This window comes from Tachysurus fulvidraco, chromosome 3, assembly GCF_022655615.1.
Source record: "Tachysurus fulvidraco isolate hzauxx_2018 chromosome 3, HZAU_PFXX_2.0, whole genome shotgun sequence".
Lineage (NCBI taxonomy): Eukaryota > Metazoa > Chordata > Actinopteri > Siluriformes > Bagridae > Tachysurus > Tachysurus fulvidraco.
Window position 1 is genome coordinate 8572846 of NC_062520.1, and position 12934 is coordinate 8585779.

Consider the following 12934-nt stretch of genomic DNA (forward strand, 5'->3'; position numbering starts at 1 on the left):
CTTTGGTCATGTAAATAAAATACACACACACTCTCTCTCTCTCTCTCTCTCTCTCTCTCTCTCTCTCTCTCTCTCTCTCTCTCTCTCAGGAAGAGAAGTGTACTTGGTTTTAATGATGATATTAAACCAGAGTTGAGGGCACTGTACAAAACACTGTTAACTAAAAAAGCTGTGACCTCCAATGGAGGATTTTACACTAAATTATCTCTGAACACTTTTATCTCCATTTTAAACCCTGATGTTACACATGAGCGTCCATTCTGTTCACACAGAGAGAGTTTTCTCTTGCTTTTACTCACTGCTCCAGGTTACAGTCCTTCTTTGTGTTTTTATGGAGCATTTTAAGGTCTTTTGATGTTGATTTTACTTTTCAGTCTTTTATTCTTGGTTTTAAATGTCAGGTGAAACAGGTAATGCAAAAATTCCCATATAACCTGAGCCAAAAAAACACCCCAACATTGCTCAAAACACACACTGGGGCTAAAAGGATTTACTCCAGACTTGTTAAGTCAAGAGAACTGATTGAAACATGCAAATTATTTATTTATAGGAATTAAAACCAATCAGTGTGGGGTTATAAGAAGGAGATAGAAACTTTGCTCCAGAGTTAAGCTAATGATTACTATTATCAGTTATCCTAATATACTAACTTATTTATTTATTTGTTTGTTTGTTTGTTTATTTATTGAGTCACTCTGGTATTTTGTGACTTGTGCAAATAAAAGTCTCTCTCTCTCTCTCTCTCTCTCTCTCTCTCTCTCTCTCTCTCTCTCCTCCCTCCTTCCCCCCCCCCCTTTTCTCTCCCTAAATATCTCTGTCTCTGCTGCTCCCCCTCTGTCTTTTTCTGTTTTTCTGTCTCTCTGCTCTGCTCTCTTTCTGTCTCTGCTTCTCACCCCCCACCCCATCTGTCTCTTTCTATTTTTCTGTCTCTTTTGCTGCTCCCCTCCTCTCTCTCTCTCTCTCTCTCTCTCTCTCTCCCCCCACCAGCTCCATGAGTCCTGACACAGACCCTGACGGTGCGTTTCAGAGGGAGGGCTTTGGCAGGCAGAGCATGTCGGAGAAAAGAACCAAACAGTACGGAGACGCCACTCAATATGAAATCATCAAGACGCGCAAATCCAAGAGCATGGATTTAGGTAACATTTCTTCAAAAATCTGAAATATCTATCATCCTGCTCGCAGCCTCTCTCCTCTCTGCTGCGTCCTCACCGAACTGTAATTAATGTGAAAGCATCGCATCCTGATATAAAGTCATGCCTTTTAATGAGGACTGGTGACGTACTCCACTGAAACATGGCCTTACACACATCACATCTAGTGTATAAAGTGTAGTGTGACAAGTGTGTACTGTGCCCCAGCCATCAGAATTCAGTATGATTTTAGGTTTGTTCTGAAGAGACTTAAAGCCTGTGTCAACTTTTTATTATTTTTTTTTTAGCCATTTATATTATATATATATATATATATATAGATACAAGCCGTAGATATCTACACATATTACTATAGAAGGTTAATCACAATTAGGTGCTGTTATATTTTCGTATATATTTTCAGTGTAATAGTACGCATGATGGACCACCGCTTGTATACACAATGTATTATTGAGTATAGGTGGATACAGGAAGTGGCAGCATTCAAGTGTATGCACAGTGGATGTTGTTGCTGATGTCTGCCATCAAGACTCACACCCTTATGTCAGGTTGCCATAGAGATGGAAATCTTCATACAATAGGACACATCTACACTATTCTAACTAGGTCAAATATTATTTATGTAGTCTTTTTTTAACATAAAGTAATATGTATTTAATACTAAATGTTTATTTAATATCCCCTTGGTAAAGCTCCATGATGTTTTGTTTTGAATGTCTTAAACATATTTAACAGAGTTGACAGAGGCTTTAAGACTATTATTGCCACAGTTCTATAAAGTTTTTCCCAGTGAAAGCTTGGTGTGATCACCCTGAAGAAGCAGTAGTAAAGCACCAGGGTCAAATGCTCCGGTCAGTGACTGTCCCTTTTTTGAGGAACATGGACCAGCACTCTGACTGCACATCCCAAAAGACCAATGAAAGCTGCCGCTCCAGTGAGCGGATAATTGGAGGAGATAAAACAGTTTCTCCTGCTTCTGTCCTATTCGACTTCCTCATGAAGACTCTCAACTCCTTTAACTGGCCTTCATCTCTAAAAAGATCAAGATACTTCTCCATTAGAACTCATCTCTCTCTCTCTCTCTCTCTCTCTCTCTCTCTCTCTCTCTTACTTTCTGTCTCTCTCTCTCTCTCTCTCTCTCTCTCTCTCTCTCTCTCTCTCTCTCTTACTTTCTGTCTCTCTCTCTCTGCATCTCTCTTTCTGTCTCTCTCTTTCTCTCTCTGCACGCTCTTGTCGCGCTCTGTTAGTCTCTCATGCTCTGAGAGAGAGAGAGAGCTCGAGAGAGTCGCAGGTACGAGTAGAGCTAGAAGAGCCACAAATGTCTCGCTCTACTGCATACTCGAAACTCTTCCACTCCCCTGTCTCGTGCCCCACACTCTCTAAAAGCTATCATAGCTCTCCTCTATATTAGATACTAATCGTTGTAGTATGCACCTCCCTCTCTCCCTACTCCATACTCTGCTCTCTCTCTATCATCTCTCTAGTCTATCTATTAGCGCTCTCTCTCTCCTACTATCCTCTCGATCAATCTCTCTCACCTCTGTCTCTGAATCCAATCTCTTTCATCATCTCTCTCTCTCTCTCTCTCTCTCTCTCTCTCTCTCTCTCTCTCTCTCCCTCCTCTGTCTCTTGCCCCCCCTCTCTCTCCCACTCTCTCTCTCTCTCTCTCTCTCTCTCTCTCTATCCCTCCCCTGTCTCTTGCCCCCCCCTCTCTCGTTCTCTCTATCCCTCGCCCTTTTTCTCTGTCTCTGCTCTCTCGACCCACCCCCTGCCCCCCTCTCTCGCTCTCTCCCCAACGTCACACGAGTGACTTGAGAGAAAGCCGATCCAGCACTCAGGCAAAAGAGGGTGGGCCCTAAAAGTAACAAAACAGCAGATAAGCCTCATTTTAGTCTCCTATCCATGCCAGACTGCATTAGGATATCAATTAAAAGCAAGTCTGTGCTCAATCAGAGCCATTAGTAAGACTAGGAGAATCCTCCAGTGTGTAAAGAGTTCAGGGCCTCGCTGCAGCCTCTCCATCACGCTTTATCAAAATGCTTCATAATTGTGCTGTCAGCTCCCATTGGGCCTAATGAAAAATTGATATGTAGAGTGATGTCCCCCTGATGAAACCATTACCCCACTACTCATCAAAAAAAAGTCAACTTAGAAAGCTTTTAGAAAAAAGTTGTCATCTTTTAGCCAAGTTCATTTACGCACACATATACTGACGCGCGCACACACACACACACACACACACACACACACACACACACACACACAGAGCCCGGAGGTGTGTTAAGTATTTCTTATATTCCTTATGCAGGAGATTGTTATTGTTAGCAGTACAAGTTTTCAAATCTGAATATGTGAATCAGTAATTAGCTCTGCTACTGGGATTAAGGGTTTTAGTATTCAGTCATATTGGCTCAAGCAGTTGCTCCTCCTGGGTATTGCCTTAATTATACTCCAGAAAAGTATGTTTATTTATGGTCTGCTTTTGAAGCAGACCACATCGAACATCTTAAAGAGCCTTCGGTCCTGTTCATATACCATATACGTATGGATAATATTATACGCATAATATTTATGTGCACAATATATATAATATTTATATTTTACAAAGATTGTACAAGCGGGTGGCGATAGTATGTTATAACCTGTCACGTCAAATGAATCAAGAATAACATTAAGTACTGTAACGAAGGCTTGAAGATGAGGAGGAGCTACTGCTTAAGGTTACGCTCGAATCTAGTTTTCTCCTTGGATTCTAAAAGCGTAGTTTTTTTTTTAGACATCCACAAGAAAAAAAACTGTCAATTTTCTCCATCGCTAAGGATATTTTTTACACAATTCATTTTTAGGTGCAAAAAATTGTCTTTTTGGGTGTATATGATGTCAAAAATACAGTGAAAAAAAAATTTCAAAAAAAAAAAACAAAAACACCCGTATACTTGTGGACGTGACCTCGGTCGGAGGTCCGTGCGAGTTAGCTACCCCCAGAATTAGACTCATAAAGAACCGAGCAGGAAGAACTCACCCTACATCACTTATGAGCACCATTTTATTTTGAACTTTCCACACACTGATCATTAAAAGCTCTTTCCACACGCTAAAAATCACCTGTTCAGAACGGTTGACGCAGATCAATTTTCCACAAATGGCCTTTTCCTTTTCCCTCAATCATATTTCTTCTTCTCTCCGTCTGCTCTGGCACGCTTCGGAGGAGTAGTATCTACTCTCCGAACGAGGTGGAGAGCTTTTTCGAGATTATTCAGAATCGTCTTCATGCCTGACACTTTGAATTGTCTCACATAAAAAAGCAGGATCGGTTCCACATCGTGCATGGAGCTATGAGTAATCACCTTTATAACACTTTATAACCTGTTCCTCAGGGAATATGACAAAAGCATGATCTCCCAAATCTGTGTGTGTGTGTGTGTTCGTCTCTGATATGTCTTTCTGTCCCTTTAATCTTCAATGATTTGCATGCTTCTCCTGACCGTTTGGAAATAACACTAATGGAAAGTCAGTTAATACAGCATGGGAAGTGGGAATGGTGGAACGTCTTGCACTAACCCAACACAATTGTTTATGCCTCTTTAACAGTAGCTGACGAGATTAACCTCACACCCCGCCCAAACAGGACAGAAGGTAAGACAACTAATCGTTGACACCCGTCACTCCTGCACCACAGTAGGATCGGCTTGTCTGTCTGTGCTTTGGCATGCTAGCGCTTAGCGGATAAGCTGGGGTCTCGATTATTTTATTTTATTTTTTTTTTATCATGATTTGCTTGAAGTAAATTTTGCCTCGGTTTATGGGGACACGCTGTAGTTTTTTTTTCAGCGTAGACCAAAGCAATGATATCTCTGATAATGGATTCCTTTCTGAAAGTCTTTGCCAGGTTAATTTTAATTATCATCACTAGCTGCCTTTGTGTTTCTATGTTTCAGGAAGTCACTTGAGGTAATTGGAGTCAAATTATAGATATTTTCCTTTAAATTGGAACGAGTGTTGTGGTGTTAAATAGCATTTTTGGCGGAAAGGCAAGCCGCACCGCTCGCTCTTTAGAGAGTAAGATAGAAGAAAACATTAATTAGGCTGAGAGGTGTTTCAAATGGAAAGCGGAAGGAGATGGAGAATGAAGGAGGTGTGTGTTTCTGTGTGCGAGGGTGTTTATGGAACATGCTAGGGGGCTTTGCTTGGATCCTATTTTGAAAGAAAGACCCTTAAATTCAGACAAGCCTTTTTGACTGCAATTAATCCATCACTGTCATGTGGCTGAAGTTATGCCCTGTAGTCACAGCACAGGGAAAACACGTGTCCCAGACAGCAGGAGTCCAGGCAAAGCTCTGGGTAGAGATCGGTCATGCGGAAAAATATTCTGTAACAAACATATAGCGCTGCCAAGAATGGCGGCCGAGCACCAAACTGACTGGCTCTTGTGTAGGCCATGGTGTTGAAATGAACAGTGTTTCCAAATATCCTTTAAATATATCACGTATCCGAACCTGGCTGTCAAACCTGGCGCTCATTCCTTTTGTTGAAATGCCTTGGGCAGCATTAAATGTTCTTAACGCTCATCAAAAACACAAAGGCTTCTTTCCTAGACATGGTGCGTGTCACACCTTTGGCTCCTAGTCGTATAGCAACAGAGCACCTGGAAGTATTCAGACTCCCTCACCATCTCTACAATCCCACACCAGTTTACGTTCGGTTGTAAAATGAACTGGCCCGCAATCACGGAACTAAATAAGCCACCAGAACCCACGCAGCGTTCTAAGCTAATGAACTGTGTGTCCTTGTGGTTTGGGAAGGTAAGTGAATCCACATGGTTCAGTGCAGTTGCAGTACAGATTACAGGTCAGGTTCGGGGTTTGTGAGAACAGGACACACAGGGATGCTGTGAGCTTGATATTATTAGATAAAATTGCCCTGCAACGATTCAGCAGATCCTGCCCTCTCACCGATGGCATTGCCATAATGGTACATGGGAGTGCTGTAAGTGATTGAGCTTGGCCATGGAAGTTAATTAGGACAGGTGTAAAGAAGCAAGGGGAAACGCTGTATTCTGGTGTGCTAATGATTCTGAACAGGCTGGCACAGCAGCTTCGGGTGACCCCAGGGCCCCTTCACCCATACTGGAATATGGGAACATGGCTTCTCCCTGGCCAACATGGAGCTATTCTTAGCCTAATCAACCTTTTAAATATAATCTTAGAATCTCAACCAGCTGAACGAATTATATTTAATGGATCCCCTGTCCGTATATACGTGCACTCCTCGTAAGCGCTACCTATCGCCTTGAGTAACGGCCTTTAGGAGACACGTCGGAGTCATGCTAACGAGGCAGCAGCCACAACCCTTACATTAAACACTGACAGATTATTCATGAAGCTTGTGATACCTGCTTTTAACATTTAATGAGAATCATGCCTCACCGGCGAATTGTCCTGGTCGCATACGCAGACTGACTAATCAAATAGATGTTGGCGTATATATCTTATCACCGTGCAATATGGCTTTATTGCAACCGTTATATTGCACTCATGCTGCTTTGTCTAGGATTTCGATGCCTCTGAGTCCAACCTGAGCAGAGAGAATGAGAAGTAAAGCATGTTCGATTTAGTAAAGCCTGAGTAATTTTTTTGTATTTTGTTATTCTTCCTGCTGCTCTTCTCCCTGAGTGACAGCAAGCTCCGTATTAAATATGTGATAGGAATCAAGAAGTAGTCATTTGAGAGATGCTTGGCAAAAGCTTGCCTGGCTTCAGATGAAAAGAAATGCGAAAAAAAACAAACATAAGGACAATTACCGGCTTTTCTTTCGCGTATGCTTTTTGCTCCGGTATGACACCATGCTTAAGCTCACGATGTGGAATGTCAAGCGGGCTCAGCGGGATGATCGTACCCAGAGTTTGAGCAAAGCAGATGCTGTTCGCGTTTCCTCAAACTGTTGCAGCCGCCTCGGCTTCATTCGCCGTATCCTATTGTGTTTGGCACGCATGCTGCTTCCATAATCTGGAGGAAATGTCCTGCTTGTAAGCATCTAAAGTGTTCATTTATACTGTATTTGGAGTATTTTGATTAAGCCTGCTTCTCTGCCAGCATATGGGGCGCAATACTGTTTGGACGCAAGCCGAATTTTCTCGTGCGCTTTCCCATTTTCCTGCAGTTAAAAAACAAAATGGATGATTCTCTCCAGCATTTTTCATTTTGAAAGATCCCCTGGAAAATGACTGAAGGTCTTTGCTTGTGTAATCGTGTAAATATGATTGATTTTCCTATGAATTGGCTCAGTAATCAACTTTGCTCAATGAAACTGGCTGTTTTTTTTTAAAGCCTGTGTTTACTCAGCTGCAGTATGTATTGACCACACTGGCTGCTTATTAACCCTTTTAGACATGGTTGCATTTAAAATTTCAGGATTTTATCCCGAAGTGTTAATTTAGATAAAAATGCACTTAAAGGCAGGGTCTCCGATTTTTGAGAAATAATCGGGTCGAATAATAAACAAAAATCAAAACAAAAATCAAAACAAACGTGTAGCCAATGAGCAGAAAGGGGCGGGGCTTGGCAATATGCGGCAGAGAGAGTGTTCAGTGCGCATATGTGACATTAGCAGAAAGCGGTTTTAACATTGACATGGAGGATAAAAACAAAGAAAGAAAGCGAAGAAAGACTTACGATAAGGCAAGAAGTAGGACGTGTTAATATAGGACCAGCTTTCCAGCTCTGGAGAGAACTGAAGGAGCAGGAAGTTGGTGCATATTCACAGGTTGGAGTTTCCCGAGTCAATAACTCCTGAGCTAAACGCTGTTACTACACAAATAACACCTCTTTTCTATCGTAGTAATGTAGAGAGGCAGCTACAACCGCGTTTTGTGTAGTAACAGCGTTTAGATCAGGAGTTATTGACTCGGGAAATTCAACTTTACTTAAGACGCCGAGGCGCTTTTTTCCTTCTCGAAAGGTGAGTAACGTTGGTTTTGCTTTGTTACACAGAACTAATATATGCCTTTGTCCTTTACATGATTATGCTTGTGTGTCATTTTTGCTTATTTACGTACGTATGTGTGGGCAGAGCTATCAATACAGGGGTGGGGCTTATTTGCGTTAGGGGCGTGTTTGTTTAGGTGATTTCAAATGTCAACGTTGGTTTTCAAAAATCAGAGACCCTGCCTTTAAAAGGCATTTGAAACAGATTTAGCCAAATCTATTTGAAACCACTTTAAGAGAAGGATGATTTTGCCCGATATTATGCATTTGTCTTGCATCAGGCAACCACAACTCCTTCTAGTCCTGTCACTTCTTTTCATGAAAGATCCATGATCACCAAGGCTGTTGTTAAAAGCACCAAAATTAACGTATGCTAAGCAACGCGGTCGGATTTCAGTCTAGCTAACTGGACACACATTTGAATACAAGTGTACACAATCTAAATACAAGGTATGTTAAATGTCTAGAAAGGGATTGGGACCAGCAGTTCTTCAGGTGCACTATGAGCGAGATTAGTTAGCGTTCATTCCACCCAGCTGTTAGTCCACTGTTCAAAATGATGCACCTCTTTGGCTGGCGTTGACAGTGTTGAGTTCAGTCTTGGTGTCCTGGGTAAAAAATCAGTAATCCAGACCATTTTATATCCGCTTTCTATTTTTATTGGGATAGAAGCTTGAGTTTATCTTTCCAGCACAAACAGCGATGTTTGCTAGGAGCCAGATTGACAGAAGGCAATCCCAGATTCTGCATCTTGCCTGAGGTCAGAGGTCGTAATCACACACCCTGAACCATCTTTGTTTGCACCAACTTCATCCAACCGTACGTGAGAAAATTCTGTGGGAGAGCTGTTACTGCTTCTCCAGGAGGAAGAGCTGATCTGGCTCCGGTTTGCTTGGTTAAAGGATCAAGAGCAGATTAGCTGCATATGAAGCTGCTAAAGCTTCCGATAGAATGCTAACAGTAACCGTTCCAACGCAGATGAGTCCATTTCCCCAGCATGCTGCTTTCTACCTACGATTCTGCGATTCTACGGCGCGATGCTGCCAAAGGGGCGTTCGAGCAAACGGAGGAGGTAATAGATTTCAAATTGTTTTCACCGGGTGATTGGGAGTTTATTTTGCTAGGCCAATCTCTGTTTTGCTTCATGTCCTTCAAGCCGGAGATCCGCTGCGAGCTCATCAGCCTCCGAGCATGCTCCATTTAGCCCACCGAAAATGAGCCGAGACCCTCTGCAGAAAAGTAGGCACAGCAGTTTGGGGGGTGAAAATGAAGACCATGTGGTGCAAAGACGGGAACGAGGGTGATCGACAGCTATGTTTACACAGAACGTCACCATATGTTTGATGACGCTATGCAAACATAGTTTTTTAGACCGATATCCGGTCGTTTTTGCGAACCCGGGCACCTCCCACCAAATAGCCAATAAAACGGCTTTTGATGTAAAATGATGGACGTCTATCGGCAAGCTAGTTACGGGCTGCTGTTTATAAGACACGTACACACTGCTATAATGAAATACTGAAGTCTCGCTTCAGTAAGCTACTCTAAACAAAAAATAGCAGCCATTGGGGAAAAAAGTCATTCTGGCTGTCTGGTTTGCTGTGTTGGTTTAAACAGAAGAAACGACGGCTAGAGTCAACTCGCTGGGATTTTCTACATCAACAGCTCTACTGTTTGACCTACCATGCTTCATGGGAAGAATGACACTTCTATCAACTCTGTCAACAAACAGAAAGAATAGGCCTGGCTGCGGTCCTTTGAGTAGAAGCCGTCTGTCATCCATGCCATGTATATTTATATATTTATATATCATTTGCATGTTAATTATATTTGGGTGCATAATGAAGATCCATTATGCTGTACATATCAATGAGATGTAGTCAAACGGACCAGTGGCTCTTCCCAATTCCTGCTCCTCCTTGAGCTTTATACGCTGTTGAGCCTTTTGTCTTTGTGTGTATTTCTTCTACGTTTTGCACATTTGCGTGTGTTTGTGTGAGTTATTGTGTAAGCTCTAAACATTTATCTTATCCCAGGCACACAGGTGGCTCATGGAACGTGTGTTTTGGCAACTGCTCCATTTACGCCTTCCTGTACCCACACACACACACACACACACACACACACACACACACACACACCGCACCAATCTGAGATCCAACCAACCAGGTACTCTTGCTTGCTCATTGTGTCTCCCTGCTCAGGCATCTCAGCAGACCAGGATTAATGCTCAGACTTTGCTAGAAGTTTCTGGAAGCTGGAGCATTGTGTTTCTTGAGGGCTTTTGGTGGTATACAGATCAAGCCGTGGGTTACTCGTATGAGAAGGTTATTAAGAAGAGATGAGCATAGAGGACTAGAGAACGAGGCCTCAGTGTGGATTTAACCGAGCTAGATTTTGTCTGTTTAGACCGCCTTTCTATTCTCCCTAGCTTCCAAAACTCCGTATCCGTTTCTCTCGCTTTCCCTCGGCCACCCACCAAAGATAATGGGCTTCATGCTTGTGCCATACATCAATGCCTGTAGTCTGTATTTCCTGTATTTCTCCCTCCATTGTCTGCTTTTCTGCAGCTGCTTCTCTCTCCTATATACTTTACAGCCTTATAATATGAGACAGGCATATTTACAAGTTCAGATAAACGGTGCAAAAGAGCTTGAAGAAAAGAGCATGGTGATAAGTGGAATTTCCATATTTTCATTTATCTCCAGTCAGGGGAGCTTTAAAATGTCTTTTTTTTTTGGTCCCTATTTTTAAAATGGAAAAAGCATGCTTAGTACTATTTTGGGTTAAACGTGCTCTCTCTTATCCTAAGGTAACTCCACAAGAGATGTAGGACCCAATCTGGGCCTAAAGAAGTCCAGCTCTCTGGAGAGTCTCCAGACAGCCGTGGCAGAGGTGACGCTCAACGGGGACGTCCCTTTCCACAGGCCTCGTCCCAGAATCATACGCGGACGGGGTTGCAACGAGAGCTTCCGTGCAGCTATCGACAAATCCTACGACAAACCTGGTATGAACGTGGTGGGCGATGAAGAGGAGGACGAAGGCATGGAGACTCGTAAGTGTCGAGACAACCGTCTCTCCATATATTTTTTTATATCATGGTGTTAGTTTCTTGAATAACAAGTTCTGTCATTTTTGTCAGTATAAAAAATGATACCATGATATTAGCTTTAATTGAATAGTAATCTAACACTTCGGAAGCGGGATGGAGCTGTAGCCAGTGTGAGTTATTCCATTTCTATCTAGGTCAGGCTAACCCCTTACAGAGTCCACAGCCAATCAGCATCTGCGTTACTCTCATATTATTATTCATATCAGCAGGGTCCGGGCGAGCTCCGAGATGTCCCAGCTGTCTTTTTTCCCTCCACCAGGGACTCCTCATTCTTGTCTTCCTCTTAATGCTTTTAGACTTGAAGCAATTGGGAAACCTTTGTCCTGTTTACTAGCAGAAGCCATTTGTTCTTCATTTCTCCTTGCAGTCCTTAGTGAATAGAGCAGCGGCCTTTTTTTTTATCCCAGCTATTATGGATGTCCTTGCCGAACATTTAATTTTTAAGACGTTGTACTGAAAGTACATTGTTCTGTACCGAAAGTATGTTTTGAGAAAAACGCCGATGGCTGTTTCCTGAAACAGCCATCGGCGACTCTTTACCCTGCTTTACGCTGCGGTCTGTCCGATCCGGTGTTTCATTACTCACGGTCATGTTCTGGCGGCTCGACAGATCTGTCAAACAAGCCGGACCTGGTAATAACAGCACCTTGCCGCAGGAGCCTCCTTGTTTTCTGTTAAAAGCTTCTATTCAAAAGAGTAGAGACATTACTTTAAAAAAAAAAAAAATTATAATAAAAAAGGCAACCCATTTTCCTGAGCAGGTTTGTTCTGCTATGTTGTTTCCGCATGCCACTAAATACTGTCTTATCTTTCCCTGAGAGAAATGAGGGGCAAGAGATTCTGCCACAAAGGTATATTGCATTTCTCTTTTCCTGATATTCAAATAAGTCAAATGCGTTTTTCAATTTAGATAAAAGCAGCCTGCCGGTGTCTGTCCCCGAGGTTAATAGTCGGAGTTGACTGATAAGGGCAGGCATTCTTTCTTCACGCTGACTTTTATTTACATAAAATCCCACGTCATCTGGGGAAAAAATGTGTCAGTAGCAGATATCCTGCCAAGAAGAAGAGAAGATTTGAGCTGGGGATTTTCTCTGTACTGCACTTCTGAAATAGCAAACTTCAGCGTTACTTCATTTCAAGCAGAATGACAGTTTCATGAATCCATCTGTGAGTTGCGAGGGAAGAAATGAATACCTAGCAGGATCAAAAGCGAGGAGGCTAATGATGGGGCGTCAAAACATTTATTTCTCTCTTGTACAGCAGAAAAGTTTTAATTACTCAAACTTGGGTCTTTTTTGGGGGGGGTTTACGCAGCAGCCAGATGACAAGCTCAGAATGGCTGCTTTAACTTGCTGCGATGGCTGTTTTGATAGAAACACTATTGATCTGTTGAAGCTGCTTTGAGTTCAGTGTTGCGTCTCTTTGTTAGGCTAATGAGCAGGTTTTGGTAAATGAAGGGTCCAATTTATACCTCTCATCAATTTCTCTCTTTTCTTCTTCCCCCCTTCTTCTCTGTTCCTTTCTGTTTTCTTCGTCAAGACCAGATTGAGTTTTTGTGGGTGTGTGATAATGACGGACTGAGTGCTTGCCTACACGCAAACACACACACACACACACACACTCACTCATCCGGCCCCCCCAGGAGGCCTCAGCGATTACCATCTCCTGTGTGTTATCTGAGACGGCAT

The 12934-nt window shown here is 42.5% G+C and overlaps 1 protein-coding gene across 4 annotated transcripts in view; it reads left to right on the plus strand.

Moving 5' to 3' along the window:
• Window positions 1–12934, plus strand: part of pard3aa (par-3 family cell polarity regulator alpha, a) — a 409979-nt gene that overhangs the window by 269557 nt on the left and 127488 nt on the right. For 3 of the 4 annotated variants that reach the window (XM_027149211.2, XM_027149212.2, XM_027149214.2), the window contains exons 16-18: window positions 988–1136; window positions 4743–4787; window positions 10947–11189. In XM_027149211.2, coding sequence (XP_027005012.1) covers window positions 988–1136; window positions 4743–4787; window positions 10947–11189 — 437 coding nt within the window. The remainder of the gene's footprint in view (window positions 1–987; window positions 1137–4742; window positions 4788–10946; window positions 11190–12934) is intronic. The other variant, XM_027149213.2, reaches the window with a different exon arrangement.